Source organism: Henckelia pumila, chromosome 2 (assembly GCF_033568475.1).
Source record: "Henckelia pumila isolate YLH828 chromosome 2, ASM3356847v2, whole genome shotgun sequence".
In the NCBI taxonomy this organism is placed as follows: Eukaryota; Viridiplantae; Streptophyta; class Magnoliopsida; order Lamiales; family Gesneriaceae; genus Henckelia; species Henckelia pumila.
In genome coordinates, this window is record NC_133121.1 from 177,131,704 (window position 1) to 177,153,562 (window position 21,859).

At 36.2% G+C, this 21,859-nt stretch overlaps 2 protein-coding genes across 4 annotated transcripts; one reads left to right on the top strand and one right to left on the bottom strand.

The window, feature by feature from the left end:
- Positions 1 to 4,260: 4,260 nt before the first annotated feature.
- On the top strand, positions 4,261 to 7,787 carry LOC140884453 (alpha-galactosidase-like). 2 transcript variants are annotated; one of them, XR_012150655.1, is made up of 14 exons: positions 4,261 to 4,573; positions 4,713 to 4,771; positions 4,872 to 4,928; positions 5,017 to 5,155; positions 5,243 to 5,318; positions 5,433 to 5,491; positions 5,588 to 5,653; positions 5,960 to 6,043; positions 6,201 to 6,265; positions 6,451 to 6,533; positions 6,621 to 6,711; positions 6,804 to 6,948; positions 7,358 to 7,498; positions 7,589 to 7,787. XR_012150655.1 is itself a non-coding variant. In XM_073291225.1 (14 exons), exons 1-14 carry the CDS (start codon positions 4,398 to 4,400, stop codon positions 7,673 to 7,675), a joined length of 1,233 nt encoding a protein of 410 aa, XP_073147326.1. In that variant the 5' UTR covers positions 4,261 to 4,397; the 3' UTR covers positions 7,676 to 7,787. The 2 variants fall into 2 exon arrangements, 1 of the variants encoding a protein (XP_073147326.1); XM_073291225.1 differs by having other exon boundaries at positions 6,804 to 6,853.
- Positions 7,788 to 7,860: 73 nt separating this feature from the next.
- Positions 7,861 to 21,466, bottom strand: LOC140884452 (uncharacterized). 2 transcript variants are annotated; one of them, XM_073291224.1, is made up of 8 exons: positions 21,407 to 21,466; positions 21,042 to 21,308; positions 19,813 to 20,048; positions 18,040 to 18,712; positions 11,849 to 12,209; positions 11,254 to 11,348; positions 10,059 to 10,253; positions 7,861 to 8,862 (listed from the first exon to the last, which is right to left on the bottom strand). In XM_073291224.1, the coding sequence occupies exons 2-8, from the start codon at positions 21,222 to 21,224 to the stop codon at positions 8,239 to 8,241; spliced, it is 2,367 nt and encodes a 788-aa protein (XP_073147325.1). In that variant the 5' UTR covers positions 21,225 to 21,308; positions 21,407 to 21,466; the 3' UTR covers positions 7,861 to 8,238. The 2 variants fall into 2 exon arrangements, with proteins under 2 accessions (XP_073147325.1, XP_073147324.1); XM_073291223.1 differs by lacking the exon at positions 21,407 to 21,466 and having other exon boundaries at positions 21,042 to 21,371.
- Positions 21,467 to 21,859: the final 393 nt, after the last annotated feature.

Consider the following 21,859-nt stretch of genomic DNA (forward strand, 5'->3'; position numbering starts at 1 on the left):
CATGGCTCCCTGTCGTAGACTCAGTAGCTCGCCTGCCTTCGACTGACGGAGTGCAGGAGGAAAATACAGCTTCTAAAAAGCTGTGCGGAACTCGGCCCAGGTGGCCACTCCTCTCGCCGCAACAAAAGGTGCATAATTAAACCTCCACCACCTGCGCGCACGTCCATCCAGAAGATAACCCAGGGTCTCCATCTTCTGCTCCTCGGTGCAGTGGAAAGTCTGAAAAGTCGTCTCCATGCGGTCTAACCAGTTCTTCGCATCCTCCGGAGACTCACCTCCAACCAAGGGCTTAGGCCCCGTCTGCAAGAATCGACGTACACTGAAACGGTCCTCATCTCGATGACGATGGCGGCGTTTCCGACGAGGCTCCCGGTCGGCATCACCCCAACGCCCACCAATACTGCCATGAGAACTCTGGTCGTCACGATCTGCCATCTACAAAATTAACCTAACGGTTATCTTTATGTAGAATCTAAATTCCAAGAATACTTTGCATGCTCTGATACCATAAATGTAGTGACCCTTACCCGGATCACCTACTAAACAGAACTTAGGCATGCAATTAACTTAATAAACAGATATCAGAATAAACTGCGGAAACATTTACTAAAATTACAATATCAAGGCAAGGAATCTGTAAATACCCAAATATTATACAACCAGATCGAACAACTGAATCAATCTAATAACAACAGATAAAACCTAGGCGAAGCTCCAGCTGGCCAACAACTGCCTAGCCCCTCTTGGATCCACCCGCCTCATCCAATCGCAAACCTGCCCCATGGAATAGGATGTCCAGAAACACAGAGTACGAGACGTGAGCATAAAATGCTCAGTACGAGAGTATGAGTATACATGCATGCAAAGTGAACTCCCTATAAACTCGAGGTCAAGAATCAGATAACAAAGACAGACCGGGCCCTGGTATGTAGCACGCTGTGCCGTCGCTTCAGGAGGTGGCTCCCATACCATAATACCAGTGGATATGCCGAACCCAAATCGATGGAAGTCCAACCACTAACAGGATAGGAAAAAACCCTACTAACAGACATCTCGAAGGAGATAGCTCAGTATGCAAATGAATGCAGCATAAATCAATGACATATAAATCATGCAGTCATATAATACATGCATACTTAGTCAGGATATCTCGAACAGTACTTGCGTACCTCAAATCAGTGCAAGCTCTACCAACTCTAGGTCCACGCCTATAGTCTGCTCTACACTGCCAAATGATACTACTATCATTATAGTACTCTAAAAGCCTTAACTAAGCTATTGCATACTCCTAAATATTTATAGGAAGCAAAAGCTATACGTTCGTCCGTCGTTAGCCCTTTGCTGTCGAGTGCCTCAAAACTAAGCCACAGCTCCGCTACGACGCCTGGACTGCTATGCCACTTCCGGATTCCCAACGGGACGCCTAGAATTCCCTAGATCTGAGTTAGAAGGCTAAGGAATCGAGAGAGAAGAGGTGATTGGTGCACTTCAAAAATGAGCTCGGCACCCCTATTTATAGACGGAGTTCGGATCGTCCGAACTGGACTTCGGGTCGTCCGAACACGTTCGGGTCGTCCGAACCCGATATTACATCATTGCTTATGTCAGCATGATGACGTCATCCATGACGACTGTTGGCAGCACGTTCGGAGCGTCCGAACCACTCTTCGGATCGTCCGAACCCTGACTTCGGACCGTCCGAACCTTGACTTCGGAGCCTCCGAACTCGATGACCCTCAAACCATTTTCAAGTGTTCTGAATCCAATTCCGGACTCCGTTAACCCATTAAGAGTTTCCTTAATCACGTTTACTCTTAACTAGTAGGATTAATGAATTGATTAACACTTAATCCCTGATTTCGGGTACGGGCTACTACAAAAAATTTGTGATAATCATGTGATGCATATAATGATAATCATAATTAAATATACTCAATAAAATATATATCATATCGCGTTATTATAAGGTCAGTGTCATAGACAGTCTCTTATATAATAACATGAAATTATACAAATATAATTAGACAATAAAATTATATAAGCAGTAATGTATAATCATATCACGTTATTATAAGGTCGGTGTCATAGACAGCCTCTTATATAATAACATGAAATTATACAAATATAATTACACAATAAAATTATATAAGGAGTAATGTATAATCATATCACGTTATTATTTAAAAACCTTAGAAGCTTTTATACTTTTCGTATCCTTTACTGGGAGTGTGGGATGTCGTCTTAACATCCTCCCAGGATTTATAACAAGTTTTTTTTAAAAAAAACTTATTTTTTTTATCATGTCTGATAATAACACAAGTTTTTTTTAAAAAAAATTTATTTTTTTATCATGTCTGATAATAACATGATATTATATATTAAATATATACACAACAAATAAATAAACAATAAAATAAATATACTTACTTGTTAAATATTTTTGTCTTTTCTTTGTGTTTTGAAGCATCGGAAATTATAGAGAACCTTCGAGCGATCGTGCTGATAACGTGTTGTGAAAAGTAAAAATTTATGGTAAAAATTAAAAACTCTAAAACTCAAAATATATATCAAACCAAACACTTATAAAATCTTCTCTCTAAACTTGTGTTATTTTTTCACAAATGTTGAGGTCTATTTATAGATCCTCAATTGAGAAATGTCCAAAAATAAATATGTCATCCATTACACAATCAAAAATTAAAATATATCACATCACCATCACAATAATTTTTAATCTAATTTTAATATATAATTTCCAATAACAATAACTATTATTAATCATTTTCATAACTATTATTAATCATTTTCTCAATGTAGACCATATGACGGAATCATTTCTTAAAACTAAAGTAGGTTGGCTCGCAAAAAGAAAGAATCGAGAACAAAAAGGTTACAACTTTTGAATGTGACCTTACCCTGAATTTAGAAGCCCCATATTTTGAAAAATTTAAGGTTTATTATTATTATTATTATTATTATTATTATTATTATTATTATTATTATTATTATTATTATTATTATATTTTGAAAAAATTAAGGTTGTTTATTATTATTATTATTATTATTATTATTATTATTCCCATATTTTGAAAAAAATTAAGGTTGTTTATTATTATTATTATTATTATTATTATTATTATTATTATTATTATTATTATTATTATTATTATTATTATTATTATATACGAAAAAATTGACGTTGAACTACGTTTCTATTGGATAAAAAAAACTACGTTTCTATTTTTAAAAATGGCTTAAAAATCGAAGTAAAAAATGAAATATAGTAAATAAACATATATAATTTTCCCTAATATACCCAAATATTATATTGATTTGTTTTTTTTAAAAAAAATACTTGAAAAGTTATTCTGAATAATTATATAAAGTTAAATGCTTCTACAATTATTTTTCGATATTTGGGATCTAAACTCAATTTTGTCTTTTTTAAAAAATCTAAAATTGGTTAGAAGTTAGATATTATTTGTCAACTCTTACATACATAGTTGAACACTAAAGTTAGACAAAAGATGGCAATAAATACAAGAAATGTTACTGGTCAAGCCTTGCCTAATCACGCATTAAATTTCAATACCGATATATTATTTTAAATGAAATATTATAATTATATTAGAAAATATATTCCATGAGACAAAAATCTAATAAAAAATAGAGTGGTATAGTTGACAATGACTAGAACTGCATAAAAATCAATAAAGGATTAAATGTTTTTTTTTGAAGGTTAAATGTTTTTTTTTGAAGGTTAAATGTTTATTATTATACAAACTCACTATATCTGTAATATAGTAGGCTAGCCAACAACTACAAAATTATCATGTAATTCATATCTCTAAATTCACGGTTTTAATTCATGAATTTGCATTTTCTTTTTAATATACTAATTTTAGTCATTATTCAATGTAGTGTTGGCGTGTCAGCAATGTCTGTCGTGGCGTCAACAATTTTTGGTGGCGTGACATCATTTTTCGACTCCACATCAACATTCTTATGAAAAATGAATAAAATCGAGAAAAAATTCAAAGTAGTGGACTAAGACTGTAAATTGACTGATAACAAGACCAAAAATATATATATAAAAAAAACATTCGAGTTACAAAAATAAAAATGTAATTTTGCCCCAAACATGGGAACTAATATGATAGAAAATTAAAAATGAGCAAATAACTAATAGTAGGAATTGTTAAACCTTAGAATTAATAAGAATAAATAAACTGAAAAAATAGATATAATGAGAATACAGAAATTTGCCTTCATCTCCACTTTCCTCTTCATGGTTGACTTCCCTACATGTACTGCAAACTATTGAAGGTCCCTTCTGTGTGTATATCATCCATTCACACTAGGACTTACATCTAAAGAAGTAGCTTTCCAATCAAAATATGTTTGGGAAATTAGCAATTGATCATCGTTTACTTAACTCTTCTAAGGTACGAGGAATATTGCTTGTGGTTGTAGCATTATGGTGCATCTGGCTCGTCGGGATTGCGCCGCTTACGCGACAGAAGAAGCACTTATTGACCAAGAATGAAAAGCTTGGCCTAACTCCCCAGATGGGGTGAGATTAGTTCCTCCAAATTCGTCGAAACAACGGGACTTTTGCCACTCAAAGATAGGGGCTGGGTTGCATGGATATACATATATGTCTGGTTTCAATGTTTTCTATTGTTATTGTAACGATGAAATTCTTCTGTCAGATGGAACAGCTGGAATCATTTCAAGTGTGACATTGAGGAAAAACTGATTAGAGAAACAGGTGACTCCATTTCTTGAATCTTGAATCACTGATGGATCATAAAAGCATGTTATGGTCTAAAAATAGTTTCATGTTACATGTTACATGTTTCTTTTGACAGCGGATGCCGTGGTGTCAACCGGGCTTGCTGCTCTAGGATATGAATATATAAATCTCGGTATGTTGACATCGAACGAGCTTTGATTGATTATTCTTGTCAAATGTTATTTCTTGGTGATGATTTGATTCCTAATTGGTGATTTCAGATGATTGCTGGGCTGAACTGAATAGAGATTCTCAGGGGAATTTGGTTCCTAAGGCATCTACATTCCCTTCCGGGATCAAAGCACTGGCGGATTACGTTCATGGGAAAGGATTAAAGCTTGGAATTTACTCTGATGCAGGGTAAACATTTGATTTCTTGACTAATTAATTTACATCAAGCAACATTTCCCATTGAGTCTGTTAGTAACATGATCATTTTCTTTGCAGGAGTCTGACATGTAGTAAACAAATGCCAGGGTCCCTTGGATATGAAGAACAAGATGCAAAAACTTTTGCATCATGGGTAGGAATAAGCTGTTAATACATACATATATACACGCACGCACGTTACATGTGCGTGCTGTGTTTTTTTAAACAGTATCATATGATGGCACCAGCAAGCTAATATAAATGACAGGGTGTAGATTACTTGAAGTATGACAACTGTAACCATGATGGTACCAGCCCCAAAAAAAGGTGAAAATTTTTACTTGCTCAATTGAAGTTTAATAAGTTTTTCTTATCATAAATGGCTCATCTAACTAAGGGTGATTTTATGGCTCGGCGAAGTAGATATCCTGTGATGGCGAAGGCATTAATGAGTTCGGGGAGATCCATCTTCTTCTCCCTCTGTGAATGGTGAGTTATGATTCTTATGACAGCAATGGATGATTATTAATATCGAAGTTCCTCAGATATTACTTGGCTATAGCATGACAACAGGAAGAAACTATGTCGTTTGGCCATGAGGCCTAAGCGACAACATGCAGAAGTCTTGTTAAAGATAGGTTTTTTTAGTATCTTTGGTTTCTTGTATGGATTATGATGCCAAATTTGATTCAATGCTTCTTACCATGAGATACCAGTAGTTTATAGGCAATAACAGGTGACGATTTTCATGGACTTACTTGGAACAGAACTCATATATCTTAGACCAAATCGCAGGGGACGGGAAGATCCTGCGACCTGGGCCAAATCTCTGGGGAACAGTTGGAGAACAACTGGAGACATTAAAGATAATTGGGAGAGGTGGAACAAACTGTTTTCTTATTACCCTTTCAACTCCACTTGATTCTTTTCATTGCCTTCTATTATGCTATTTACTCAAGAAAGCATAATGGACCTTAGTTATAGCAGATGGTAAATCAATATCATTTTCAGTGATCTAATACCTGTGCTTCTATAGCATGACTTCCCGGGCAGATCTTAACGACAAGTGGGCGTCACACGCTGCACCGGGTGGATGGAATGGTAAGGTTATGATCAACCCCTAAGTTGTGTCATATGGCATTCAATAATAGGAAACTAAAACCAACAATCTATGAAATTGTTTCCTTTTGCTATGACACCACAAAAGTAAAAAGTTTATATGGTAACCATGTATTTCAAGAATCTTGAAATTCTGAGGCAAGCATTTGGGTGCATGATTTTGGTAGATCCTGACATGTTGGAAGTTGGAAATGGTGGCATGACGACCGAAGAATATCGATCACATTTCAGCATATGGGCATTAATGAAGGTAAGTGACAGCATCATATTGTCCACAAAACAAGGATAAGTTACCACTGAAATGAACATTAATCTTGATATGTTTGTATGGCATTAGGCGCCTCTTTTGATCGGCTGTGATATTCGATCAATGGACAATGTAACTCGTGCAATTCTAGGCAATGAAGAGGTTATTGCAGTCAACCAGGGTGAGTGATGGAGAGAACTAGTTGGAGTCTATTGCTTTGCTTTGTCTGAGAAATCAAACGTCAATATTGACAATTCTTTGTCCCATTTGCAGATAAACTTGGCGTTCAAGGGAAGAAGATCAAGAAAGATGGAGATTTAGAGGTTAGAACATGTCACAAATCCCCATCCCGTATGGGTCCAAAATACAACCATCGAGGAATCTTTTTGGCACCTCCAAACAACATAGACCCAAAAATGTAATTTTCTCGATATAAAATAATAATTAACGGCCATGATGCCCAAGGATATATCCCGAGATATCATCCGGATATAAAAAAAAATACTTCATTTTTTTGTGAGCATTTCCATTCTCTCGTTATTTTCGTCGTCTGGGAATCTGCACTACCTCTACCCAGTTTTCCCGGGCATGATGAGGCCATACTTTGGTAGTGTTTGGTAGAGCTTCTAGGAAGCACTTCTCAGCTTTTCCTTAATAAATTTTTGAAATTTTGTTCAGGAGAAGCTGAGAAATGCTTCTTAGAAGCTCTCCCAAACACTACTTTTGAATGATCTAACTTGTAAGTAGCTTTTCAAAAGGCTTCAAACGAATAGAGTTAATTATGAATGATGATGAATAATGGGTATATAATATGTACATGAATGCAGGTATGGGGAGGAGCTCTTAGCGGGAACAGAGTAGCAGTTGTTTTGTGGAACAGAGGATCCTCCGAAGCTACCATTACAACTTACTGGTCAGACATAGGACTCAATCCATCAACTATGGTAGATGCAAGAGATTTATGGGCTGTAAGAATCAAGAACACCCCCTTTATTATCATCCTTCAAACATCGATCGTTTCATCAACAAGACTTCTAACTATGTGTTTGCCCGTGCAGCATTCAACACAAAGCTCGGTGATGAGACAAATCTCGGAAAGCATAGCTTCCCACGACTGTAAAATGTACGTCTTGTCTCCAAAATGAGATGGAGGAGCATTGGGTTTAAATTGCATTTATAGGTCCTGCCTTTGTTACGACTGAATCAAGCAAAAAGCAAGTATTTAATTGATGATAATATGATGGAGTTGCTCTTTTCTCTGGCTCTAGCAACGTAGAGTACTTAATGAAGTAATGCTACATTCTTCAACAAAAAATTTCGACTAGGCTTATTATATACCAGTATTCAACATGGAAAAAATGGAGAAAATGAAGATTTCTTATATAATATCGTATCAATCACATGCCAAGGACAAGAAAACTATGTGTAACATCTAAGTAATATCCAATGGTAAAAAAAAACCCACTATAGTTGGTGCTATACACGTTTGATGTAGTATCTCTTAAGATCAAAGGCTCTTCTTTTGCGCCATTCACCATTCAAGCAGCTGATTTGAACAACTCGATCTCCAGGACAATGTTAGAATAGGTTGTTCAAAACAATGGGAAAAAGGGCAGAAGAGATTGTAGACACTCTTACGACGAGTCCACAGGTCTAGACAACAAAGCGGGGCGCCAGAAAATTGCATTTAGGATCTTAAACTTCATCCTCATGGTGCCCTCATTCTCTCCACAAAGTTCCGGCCCTTCTCTTCGATGTGACGCCTCCTGACCTCAAGTTTTTCCCCCATCTTCTTACCTAATCCAAACATTCGTTCTTTCGTACCAATTCTTTTTTGTCTTGTATCTTCTTCTTCTGGGTTATGGATATGTTGCCCCTCTAAAAACTCAAGCGATTGGGAAGAATGAGCATCTGACTTATCCTCTAGGCTCCGAGGGACAAAACCTTGCAGTCTATCATTTTTAACTAGAGGGGCTTTAAGTTCTTCGTAAGAACTATCTTTTGCTGTCGAGTCATGGATGGAGCTTGATGAAGCTACAAAAGGTTCCACATATTTACTAGTTGTTGGGAGATGATCAACATTTTTTGATTTTTCCAGGTTGGTTTCTGATCTAGGGGGAATTCCATGATTGGATTCTACGTTGTGTGTTGCTTCCCGAGATTGGAAACTCGGTACTTCTCGTTTTGTGCTATTAATAACAGAATCTTGATTATTTTTATACCACATGAATGGAGCGACATTCCTAGGGACCCAGTCATCTTTCTCGGCTAACATCCAAGGAATGCCAAGACTCGCACGGTTAGGAAGAACCAAGGTTTCACGAATAGCCACCTGAATGAAAGATGGGGGGATCAGTCTCGGATTCCTGATGATTATGAATAAACAAACTAATACAGGGAAAACTAACTCCCATTATTCTAGTGATGCATGCATAAGATCAAGAAAATTGCTCAGTCGGCAAACAAGTGCACGAGCATAGTGATGCATAAATATCCATGATTTTGCTCGGATCAAGATGGAGTATTTCAAACAGTTTGGAGATTCAGCATATACTATTACAACAAGAATAATGCTATGACTTCAACTGTTAGATTGGGGGGAGAACATGTAGTTGAAAAGAAATGTCAAATTTCAAGTGAGCGAATAATGGTCTGCATGAAAGATCATGGTAGCTATTCCCGAGACGACTCATTCACTTCCATAACAACATGTACAGGTCATTTCTGTTCCATACATGTTTTTGTCAAACAAAAAATATATATATAACATACATTATTGCAACAATATCCAAATTATTTATTACTACATCGAACCATTAAACATCAAATGTACTGAAGTATGGGTGCTGACACAATTTAAAAAATACATCTGTATAATTCCTATAAGAATATCATTTAATGAACTCCAATACCCCATGACAATATTCCATTTCCATGCTGCTGTTGCTTATAATTTTAATCTAAGGGATATTCAATAATATTAACATAAGAAAAGATGCTCATTTGGCCAAGTGGATTGACAAGATAGAACAAAATCATAAAATATTTCGTCTTGAGAATCATGTATTATCAATATCACTGAAAACTCAATAATCATGTGCATCAATCAATTTACCACTTATGAAAGAAGAACGATGATTATGGTGTCAATCAGGGGGTAATAAATCTATGGTTTTTTCTCTAAATCTTTCCTATGTTTATTCATTATATTTTGTACATACTACCCATTTGTTCCTCATTCCAAACCAGATATATGGTCCATTTCACTGCTTTTTCCATTTCATGCCAATATGGGCAACAGAGCCAAAGGCAATAGGTGATGTTTGAGCGAAGGAAAAGAGTAAGTGGCCCTCAAGCAAAAGATAATTTTTAAATGTAATATGAACAATGGCAAGGAAATGGGAGAAACTATAAAAATAAGAAGTGGGAACGATAAACATAATAATGCGAAATAATACATTTATGGAAATAGTTATATACGTAGAGATAAGACAGTAAAAAAGAATTGTTAGCAAACAAAAATCTGACCTTAAATCGACTAATCAGCAACAGGGCAAGATGCCCACTTGTGATTTTCCGGTCTCCAACAGAAGATTCCAAGCTAAAATCAATGTCAGGCATAGACGCAAACCCAAACCAAATTTGATCTGACGGTGGAGGCTTCATGTACAGTCGCATGGTTCCACGAAGAGAAGAAATCTTGATCCTTAAAGTGATAGGAACCTTCACCCAATAAAGAATAATCAGGATAGAGATGAAATACCACATTTTGCTGCAATTCATGGCTTCCAAGAAACATACGTTTGTGACACTATCCACAAACTACGGGGGTTAAAGGAACTAAGTGACAGGAACATCACCCAAACGACCACATTTGTGCATCTCCTGGACTACCAAACCCCTCTCTCCACCCCCTTGCACATCTAAATAGTATATAAGATTATTGGTCCACATATAACAATAACTCATTCAAAGTGCAACAAATGTGTGGAAGAGGGATGGGATGAAACGAAGAAAATGAAGAAAGTAAAAGTAGTGCTATTTAACTCCATCAAACAGTCACTGTTCAAGGGCATGCAATCAAGGGGGCGGTTTCTCGCGCAAGTATGTTGGGGAGGCTCGAGAATATGGATTGGATCAAGAAGAGGCCAGCCAAAAGGCAAACATTAAAATGCTTTCTCTATTAAAAACCGGATGAAATGAATAAATTAAGTCATATATCCTCTTGTAGAGCAGACATACATTTTAAATAAGACTATAACAGTCAGTGAATCTGATATAAATCTGAAATCATTTTGTATTTTATTCTATTAGCACATATTTAGTGACTGATTAAAAAAGATTATAAACATTTGAATATGAATAGTTGGAATTTCATTTATTATGATCAATATGCTCGAAGTCTGGATATAATAAATTAAACAATTCTATTTTTTTATTAAACTTGCTCCATCACATTTTTACAATCCCTTTTTTAGTTAAACAAAATTTTATGGTGCATTCAAATATTGGAAGTAGCCCAAAAATAAATTCCACCAGACTGAGGCACGCTGGACCAACAAATTCACCAAGTATACACTGCATGCTGAAATCTTAAGGAAGAGAAATGCATCGGCTACAGTTTAATGCTAAGCATCTAAACATAATAGCAGGTGCATTTTCAACATGAAATAGAACGATTGATGGATGAAACTCCTAGAGAAGAAAGATGGCATTTACAAACCTGTGAGACCTGTCTGGTGATAGAATGCAGCATAGATTTCCATCTAGACATTTGAGATGATGCATTTTGAGTACTTTTGGAGTTGTCATTCTCACCTGTGAATTCTCTAAGTTAATATAATATAAATGACAAATGGTGAGAAAAGTTAATAAAAACAGCTTGGCGAAAGCCCAATACAATTATGATACAGTTTGAGGAAATGACATTTAATAAAATAGTTAATTCAGATGACAAAAAGATTCTATTTCTTATTATGCTTCAAGTCAATTATGATACAGCCTAAGGAGAAGACATTTAACAACTCAGCTAACCTCTAGCACAATATCAAACCAACATTGATTGAGTATTGGTGTACGGTCCATAAATTAATTTAAACGCAGGGCTGGATTTTCGTACCTAAAAATAGAGTTTTTAAGGCCACAACTACACACACATTCTTCTTTTAAAAAGACTTGTACACGTTTCGCATAATTTTGGACTGACTATCAATGTGATCACAACTCACAAGATAACTCAAGTGTCATCATTGTTTAGCATAGCATAGTACAACATATGGTAGAACATAAGTGAAGCTGCACTGAATTAACTAAATCACCTGGCCCAGGTTTTGCTAAGTTTTTCTGTTTTATTTCATCCATCACCTCTTCAGAATGCTTCAGTTGTTCTCCAATACTCTCAAAATCTGCCAGGATACCAGATGTGACATCACCAACTGAATTCGACTCCAACTGCATTTTTTCTCCTTCCAATTCCAGTTCTCGAACTTCAAGCCTTGTCTCAAAATTAAGAATTGTGCCTCCTAAATAATCTACATCAATTTCCAAGGTCCACATCTCATTCATATTTGAGGGAAGGACCCTCATTGCAAGGATTCGTGGAGGCAGACTACCAGGATCCAGAGCTGTACATGTGACTTCACCGATGTAACTGGGCATTCGCATGTTGGATAATGAATTCTATAGCATTGCATGGTAAGAAACTAGTTAGATAGACGAAATACTCGACACTGGGTTTACCATTGGTAAATGGATTGCACGTATAAATATGGTGTCCTAATTTTTTGGTGGAACAATTTTAAACTCATCATAAAGAAAAAGCAAATAAGAACCCATTTCTTAGTTCTTACAAACACCACATCAGCTCTGGCAACTTTGGCATTTTTCCTTAACTAGTACTAGTATATTCAAAGATTATAATAAGATCTGTTATTTGAACCAACAACATAAAAAAAAAAATTTAATAGGAAACGAAGATATTATTAAATTAATATATGTGGTTAGGTTACAATCAGTGAACCAGAAGTGAACCAACAACATAAAATCCAGTAAGGAGACTTCTTGAGTTTAGAACAAAAAATTTTCAAAAACTATTTTCTGTTTTCGGAAGAATCAGAACTAAACTCCTTGCCACTCAAATCAATAGGTGGTGGTGTTGAGTTATTGATTTATTAAATTCGCAGTTGGTTTTATCTTAAAGTAATAAACACAATTATAGTACTTAACAAATGACCTATAAAAGCAGTACTTATATTTCCATCCGTATTACTAGTTGATGAAACATTGCACTTGCTATGCAATCGAATTACTCAATCAAAATTCTGTCTACTTTTCAATAGTTTCACTATATTCATAACCTATAATTATCGTGGTTCACCAAGGAAATCTTTTAATAGCAAGATCATGTAAAGGATACTGTAGAAAAAAGGAAAGAAATATTGTATTTAGTCTTAGAATATTTGACTTATATTTATTCCTTATTTCTTGTCTATTAATTAAGGTTAGATTGTGAATAGAATATAGAAATAAGTTTCCTATATAAAGTGTAGGGTTGTACTGTGAATAATTATTCAGAAAAGAATATATTTCTACTGCACATATGGTTGTCCCTGTTTCTCTCGTTCTTGTTAATCTTCATGGTATCAAAGCCTAGGTTTTGTATACCCGCTTCATAATTGACAGAAAAAAAAAAAAAAAAAACGAGCATGTCAAAAACCAACGAAGACGAAAATAAGATGTCTTTGGGTGAGAATGATGGTACGAAAGGTGCTAAAACACCGACCTTATATCCTCTGAATCCTACTGGGTTTGAAGGCTCCATTCAATTGACCATTCATAAGTTGAATGGCAAAAATTACTTGGAGTGGGCTCAGTCAATTAAACTTGTCATTGACGGAAAAGGGCGTTTAGGTTACCTGACGGGAGACATCAAAGAACCGGCCAAAGACGATCCAAAGTGGACAGGCTGGAAATCTGAAAACTCCATGGTAATCTCGTGGCTCGTTAACTCCATGGATCCTTCAATTGGGAGGACGTATCTATTCCTACCTACTGCCAAAGAAGTTTGGGAGGCTGTTCGGGAGACTTACTCTGATCTGGAGAATTCATCCCAGATTTTTGACTTGAAGACTAGACTCTGGCAGTCTAGACAAGGAGAAAAAACTGTCATTGAATACTATAATGACATGAAAGGGTTATGGCAGGAACTAGATCTCTGCTATGATGATAAATGAGAGTGCAAAAATGATAGCATGAAATATCACAAGCGTATGGAAGGTGATCGAGTGTATGTTTTTCTGGCTCGACTTAATCGTGACTTGGATGAAGTTAGAGGAAGAATTCTGGGCAGAAATCCATTACCTTCCTTGAGTGAAGTGTTTGCTGAAGTCAGAAGGGAAGAAGGTAGAAGGAAAATCATGTTGAGCGAGAAGGCATCTTCTGTTTCGGAAACCTCAGCCCTGTTCAGCAAAAATTTTCCCACACCTCAAAGCTGACACCATACTGCCCAGACAAGGAAGAGAGAAGTTGTATGTGAACACTGTAAAAAGCCCTGGCATACCACAGAAACATGTTGGGATTTACACGGCAAACCACCTGACTGGAAACCAAAGTCTTTCAAACAAAAAGGCAGTGGGGTTTCAAGGGCTTATCAATCTGGACTGGAAGAACAAACCAGTCTTGACAAACCTTCGGGGGCTGCCTCTTTCAATAAGGAACAATTAGAGCAGTTGTATAAGCTTTTTCAATCCACACCTTTTTCACAATCCACTTTAGCATCTCGTTTCATAGCACAGAAAGGTACTGACTTGCAATCTACTGGTTTTAATGTTTCCACCCTGTCTATATGTCCTTGGATAATAGATTCAGGTGCTTCTGATCACATGACGGGATCTCCAGATTGTTTTGCTCCTATATCCCGAGTGCTGGAAATCAGAAAATTAAAACAGCTGATGGTTCTTTATCTGCTATTGCTGGAAAAGGGTCTATTGTCATCTCTAAAACTTTGACTCTTCAAAATGTTTTGCATGTCCCTAATCTTTCTTGTAATTTGCTTTCTGTTAGCAAATTAACTCATGATTTAAAGTGTTGTGCTAAGTTTTCCTCAAATTGTTGTGTATTTCAGGATCTGGAATTGGGGACGACGATTGGCGGTGCTAAGGAACATGGAGGCCTTTACTACTTTGAGGAAGAAAGTCACTCCTGTGGACAAGCCCAACAATCTAGTATCATACCAAACTCTAGTTCTAGTAGCGAGGAGATATTACTCTGGCATCGTAGATTAGGCCACCCAAATTTTCATTATTTTAAGCATTTGTTTCCAAAGTTATTTCGTAATAAAAATCCTTCCGTTTTTCAATGTGATATTTGTTAATTTGTCAAACATCATCGTGCATCATTTCCTGCTCATACACATCAAGCTTTGAAACCTTTTGCTCTTATTCACAGTGATGTGTGGGGGCCGTTCAAAACGGCCACTCTTTCAAAAAAACGATGGTTTATCACCTTTATTGATGATCACACACGTTTAAGTTGGGTTTACTTACTTGTTGATAAATCAGAAGCTGAACAAATTTTCAAAAATTTCTATGCCATGATTGAAACACAATTTCATGAAAAAATTCAAGTGTTCAGAAGTGATAATGGGAAAGAATATTTCAATAAACTTTTGGGTCAATTTTTTCAACAAAAGGGTATAATTCATCATAGTTCTTGCACTCAAACCCCACAACAAAATGGAGTCGCGGAAAGGAAGAATAGACACCTTCTAGAAGTAGCTAGGTCACTCATGTTTACCACTAATGTTCCGAAATACTTATGGGGGGAAGCTATTCTCACTGTTGCCTATTTAATTAATAGAATGCCCTCTAGAGTGCTGAACTTTGCGTCACCCTTGACTGTCTTAAAAAATTTCTTTCCCATGTTTCACTTATATTCTAATTTACCTCTCAAAGTGTTTGGTTGTGTGGCATTTGCTCATACGCATCATCATACTCGTGATAAACTAGACCCTAGTGCTGTAAAATGTGTGTTTCTAGGATATTCTCCTACTCAGAAAGGGTATAAATGTTGTGAACCCCGCACAAAAACATGTTTTGTGTCCATGGATGTCACATTCTTCGAATCTGAAAAAATTTTCACACCTCTTCAGGGGGAGAGTAAGTTGGAAGATTCGATATTTGATTTAGACTCTCATAATGTGGACAGAACTGAATTTTTTATCATAGATACACCTCATGTAGTGTCAGAGCAAAATCTTGAAACTAAAACACAAGGTGATGATGATAAGTTGTATGGGCAAGTTTACACGAGGACACGATGACCCCAAAGTAAGCAAGACTCCACAACTCCACACGACCAAATGTCTGAACCAAAGACAGAACCTGAAGTCCCGACTCATTTGAAACCAAATCCAGGTAATGTACCCAAATCCACCTCGAATGTACTAGACTCCTCTATGTCATTAGAACTTCCTGTTGCACTTAGGAAATGTGTTAGAACCTGTACGCAACACCCAATCTCAAATCATCTGTCTTACAAAAATTTATCTGTACCCTATTCGAGTTTTATTTCTCAGTTACAAAGTGTGGATATTCCTAAGACTATACAGGATGCTCTAAGTGTTCCAGAATGGAAGAAGGCTGTCCTTGAGGAGATGGATGCACTGAACAAAAGTGGAACATGGGAAATAATGCACTTGCCTGATGGAAAACGAACAGTGGGATGCAAATGGGTATTTACTGTGAAACTCAATTCAGATGGATCGTTGGAATGCTACAAAGCAAGACTTGTCGCTAAAGGTTTTACACAGACATATGGGATTGACTACCAAGAGACCTTTGCACCAGTCGCTAAATTGAATACTGTAAGAATATTGTTGTCCTTGGCAGTAAACCTTGATTGGCCCTTGTATCAGATGGATGTAAAAAATGCGTTCTTGAATGGAGAATTGGAGGAAGAGGTGTTCATGAATGCTCCACCAGGTTTTGAAAAACAATTTGGTGGAAAAATATGCAAACTGAAGAAGTCTTTGTATGGATTGAAACAGTCGCCACGGGCTTGGTTCGAGAAATTTTCGAAATCAGTAAAGAAGCAAGGCTATATTCAAGGGCAATCCGACCACACAATGTTTTTAAAGCATACCAAAGAAGGCAAGATGGCAATCTTGATCGTATATGTCGATGACATAATTCTCACAGGGGATGATGAAGTGGAAATAACCCGTTTAAAAGGCTGCCTCGCATTGGAATTTGAGATAAAAGATCTGGGACCATTGAGATATTTTCTAGGGATGGAAGTTGCGAGATCAAGAAAGGGAATCTATGTATCCCAAAGAAAATATGTTCTAGATCTACTCGAAGAGACAGGAATGAGTGGATGCAGACCAAGTGCTGTACCCATGGATCCAAATCAAAAGCTAAATGAAGTGTCCAGCAAAACTTCCATTGATAAAGAAAGATATCAACGTCTTGTAGAAAAACTTATTTATCTCTCTCATACAAGACCTGATATTACTTTTGCTGTTAGTATGGTTAGCCAATTCATGCACTCACCACACGAGGAACACATGGATGCTGTGTACAAGATTTTGAGATATTTAATAGGTTCTCCAGGGAAAGGTTTATTGTTCAGAAAAAACAATCAGAGAAGCATAGAAGCGTACACAGATGCAGATTGGGCAGGATCCATTTCTGATAGAAGGTCGACCTCAGGGTACTGTACTTTTCTATGGGGTAATCTTGTGTCATGGAGAAGTAAAAAACAAAATGTTGTGGCTCGTAGTAGTGCAGAAGCTGAACTTAGGGCTATGGCTAATGGTGTATGCGAGTTACTATGGCTAAAGCTAGTTCTTGAAGAATTAAAGTTAGACTGGGAAGTGCCAATGAAGCTATTTTGTGACAACAAGTCAGCCATTAGCATTGCAAATAATCCAGTACAACATGATCGTACAAAGCATATAGAATTTGATAGACACTTTATCAAAGAAAAGCTTGAAGGAGGAATCATTTGTATGCCATTTCTCAAATCTGAACAACAGATTGCAGATGCCTTAACAAAGAGTCACTTCAGACCCAAGTTCGAAGATTTCATCTGCAAGTTGGGCATGATAGATATCTTTGCTCCAACTTGAGGGGGAGCGTAGAAAAAAGGAAAGAAATATTGTATTTAGTCTTAGAATATTTGACTTATATTTATTCCTTATTTCTTGTCTATTAATTAAGGTTAGATTGTGAATAGAATATAGAAATAAGTTTCCTATATATAATGTAGGGTTGTACTGTGAATAATTATTCAGAAAAGAAGATATTTCTACTGCACATATGGTTGTCCCTGTTTCTCTCGTTCTTGTTAATCTTCAGATACCAAAGATCTCAACTGCAATTTCATGTTCTATATGCAAGTTAATATATGCTCTTACTTTATTCTGGGTGTATAACTGGTGGCACATTTTGTCAAACATGGTCTAATGTGTTTCAGCATATGGAAGGAGGAGAAAATAGATATCACAAACCTGTATCCTTTGTTGCATCGAATCGTTAATCTTCGGGTTATTTTTTACATCAAAGAAAAGTCGTGAAATCATCAGATTCAAACACATTGTTCCTTCATCAAAATCTGCATCAGATATTCCAGATAAATTACTTCTGCTTCCTGAATCAGTCGATGTTGAAATCGACGATGGCAAATAAGTATCATCCAAAGAAACATTCAGAGCCTTTTCAATTGAGGCAACTTGGCCTGAGCCATTGGAATGAACAGACTCTTGGAATGAGCGAGATTTCTCGCTTAATTTTTTGTCTTCATGGCCTGATATTGAAGTGCCACCAAGTTTATTTTCTTGCTCTTTTTTAGAAGCCTTCTTTGCAAGTTTTTTCAGGAACTGGCGAACTTTTGATGAAGAATTGTCGACTTTTACTGCCTTATCAAGTAATTCAGCACCTAAACCTGCAGAGGGCCTCAAAACCGAAGGATATCCCATGTTTAGTGCTGCTAGGTATTTCTGAAACTCCACATTCAAATTGGAAAACCACCTATTTCTGTCATCATCGTCGCATGAAGCAAGACGAAGTGCTTTACACCAAGATTCCTTCTCCCAAGATGTCTCAAGATATAGGTGAACAATGTTATATCCCTTATATACAACTGAATCCTTGCTCTCCAATTTGATTGGGTACCTTTTAGCCCTGTTATAAAGGAAAACTAATCTAAGTTACAGCTCTTCCAGAAATTGGAATATTACACATTAGAAGAGAACACAAGTTAATTGAAAATCTAGAACAATAAATTAAAAGGAAAACTAATCTAAGTTACAGCTCTTCCAGAAATTGGAATATTATACATTAGAAGAGGACATAAGTTAATTGAAAATCTCAGAACAACAAATTTCTGGCATCCAGGAGATGAGTAAGAGTAAGTTGGAGGATTTTTTTTTAGAGACCCCTGAAAATGATAGATATAATTTCAGAGAACTCACGTAGATAGATAAATTCCAAAGAAAACTGAAAACTGTATCCTTTTTGATGTACTGCATTATTGCCATGAAATCATGAACATAATCTTATCATGACTTAGATAAAGTCTGATACCAAACTCACACATCCTTAAAGGCATGAAGCAAAATAAAAATCCTTCCAAGTGGAAAACATCAATTCAACAATTAGATAAATCAAGCCATTAATTTGACCAAGATCAGTATTATCCATGAAATGAGTCTTATTTTACCATAAAGAATGCTGAGGAAGAGTCTTATTGGTTTACTCATTGTTCAGTATATTCTAAATCTCTAGCTGGCCTATTTATAAGAGTTTTTTACGAGTCTATAATGCTCATAGGATCTAGTTGGTTTGATTAATCTCGTTATTACAAAAACAGTGTGGTGTAAATTCTCACAACCTGGCAAGTATAAAGGCTTCCTGTCTATACTTTTGTTCGAAAAGAGGAACATGTCAAATTCTTAAGGATTACCGCTTGCAGCACTCTATAGCAGAAACTAGAACACCCAAGTGCTCAGAACCAGCCAATTTATAACACTATTCATATTTAAAACAAGAATTTTGTCCTTCCCCTCTGTATCAGAACACATTCTACTCATTGATTATTAGTAAGGTACTCTTTAAAATGAATAAAATATAAAAAAAACCCATCAACATACCCATTAATCCTCTACAAGGAAAGGCATAACAATTACAACAGTAATGTACCAAATGGCGCATCAATATGACTAGGTTCTGAGTCATTGTCTAGTTTTAAGCCCAGTAAAATGTGCTAGAAAAAGTGACATCACCATTTTTTTGAGGACAAGCTTGTTGCAGAAACAGCAGCAATTTTGCAGCCCTTGAGTGAAATCTTTGCCTGGGAACCATCGGGCTCGGTTAAAATTAGGCAACGATCTTTAATTTTTGCATATTTTTTTATGGGTGAAACCTCCAGGATATCTTTTCTCCGCCTTTGCTCCGCAGGCAATTTGCCATCACACCAAGATTTTGGAACCTTTTCTGGTTCTAAAACCCATAAAGCCCCCTGGACAAGGCAACAATTCAATGAAAACGAACACGAACATAGGTTAAATATGGTAAAGAAAATAAGAAGTTTTCCGCACAATAAGATTTCTAACTAGAACGAAGGCCAGACATGAGCATAGATAGGTGAGGTCTAGGAGTAAGTCGAATAACAGAATGCCAAAAAAGGGGCACATTATGATGCAAAATATGTTACTAAAATAAAATTGGTGATATAATTTTACTGTAACTCCACCATCCCACGGTTTTTGCTTGATTTCAAACGGGAAACTTCACTTTTATTATAATGGCATGTCTGTGAAATACCAATTGCCTCAAATTGTTTCGGACAACGTATTGTCACTAGCTCAAAGAATTAACCATATACTAGCACAAATCAGATTAATTAAAGAAGTTTGGTGCAGATGAAAGGAAGATGTCAACCATCAAATCCCATGAACAATGAAGGGAGGTTGGTAACCTCTACAGATTCAAACTGTTACTCTTGCCTCAGATCCAGTAACAGAAGTTGGGTCTTCAGCAGGGATATGAGCCTAGTGGCTATACCAGCTACTTAACAATTGTTATACATTTAACAAATGTAAAGGGGATATTAGCTTGAATTTCAACACGCATGATCCCCTGTGATGGAAAATAATATTTGAAAGTAGGAGAGCACTACCATGAAGCATGCTTCAAGGGGCAAAGGCAAATTTACGTCCTAGAACAATTCATTTAGACAGAAAGATAATAATCAAGAAAATGTGATATCTTTGCCACAAAGCCAAATAATTGCATCATCGCCTAATTCTAATTCACGTGCGATTTGTATTCCACCGCATGATTCTTCGTTTCAGAGTCAAAACAGTAACGGAAAACGACTACATCCTAGATACACAGCCACAGAATTGTGCACCAATGAATAAACCCGGCACCAAAAGATGATAAATAGATAAATTCTCAATCTCAATTCACCAAAAGAACAAAAAAAAACGCGAATTGCCAGATTGATCACCTGCTTTTCATGTAAAGATGAACTGAGGTCATCATACAGAACGGACGCCGCTTCCTGGGCCCTGATTTCTTCTCTCTCGACTTTCTGAGTCAAACGGCGTATGAAAATCCAGAGCCCCAACGCCTCCATTGCGACGACGGTCACCGCCCCGAGAAGGAAAACCGCCAGCAGAAGCAAAACCATTGCTACACCAAAACACTTCAAGATTCACTCCGGAAACCGCAATCCAGTCCCGTTATCACAACAAAACGATTTGAAGAGCTCGATCTGTTGAATCAGCAAGTCGAAAAGATCATTCTGGTTTGAATTGAATAACAGCGAGTCAAGCAATTATTTATTATTTAAATAATTATTTAAGTGCAAACCGCGGCATGAACATGCTGCTGCTACTTGTACTTGATAATAAACTCAACAAGTGAGATTTCATACAAAAATGATTTTTAAAAAATGTACCCATACCATAAGTTTAAAAGGAAGCCACAAGTTGACTTCCATTTTAACAAGAGTGAGTTTTGGTCATCTAAAGATTTTTTATATAGGAAAAACATATTTTTATTGGTTGGATTGAGTCAAAAATTCATATACAATGAAGTTTTCATAAGAGTTTGTGTGTTTTAATAAATTCTATCATTTAATATGTATATAACATTACACACGCAATGGATGTGCGGTGCGATTAGTATATATATACGCACGCATGCATGTTTATACATATGTGTATGTAAAACTGTTAAAAAAAATTAGTATGAAACCAGGTATATTAAAAAATTATTTTAATATATAAATTTACAAATTATATATGAAATATTTTGATATAT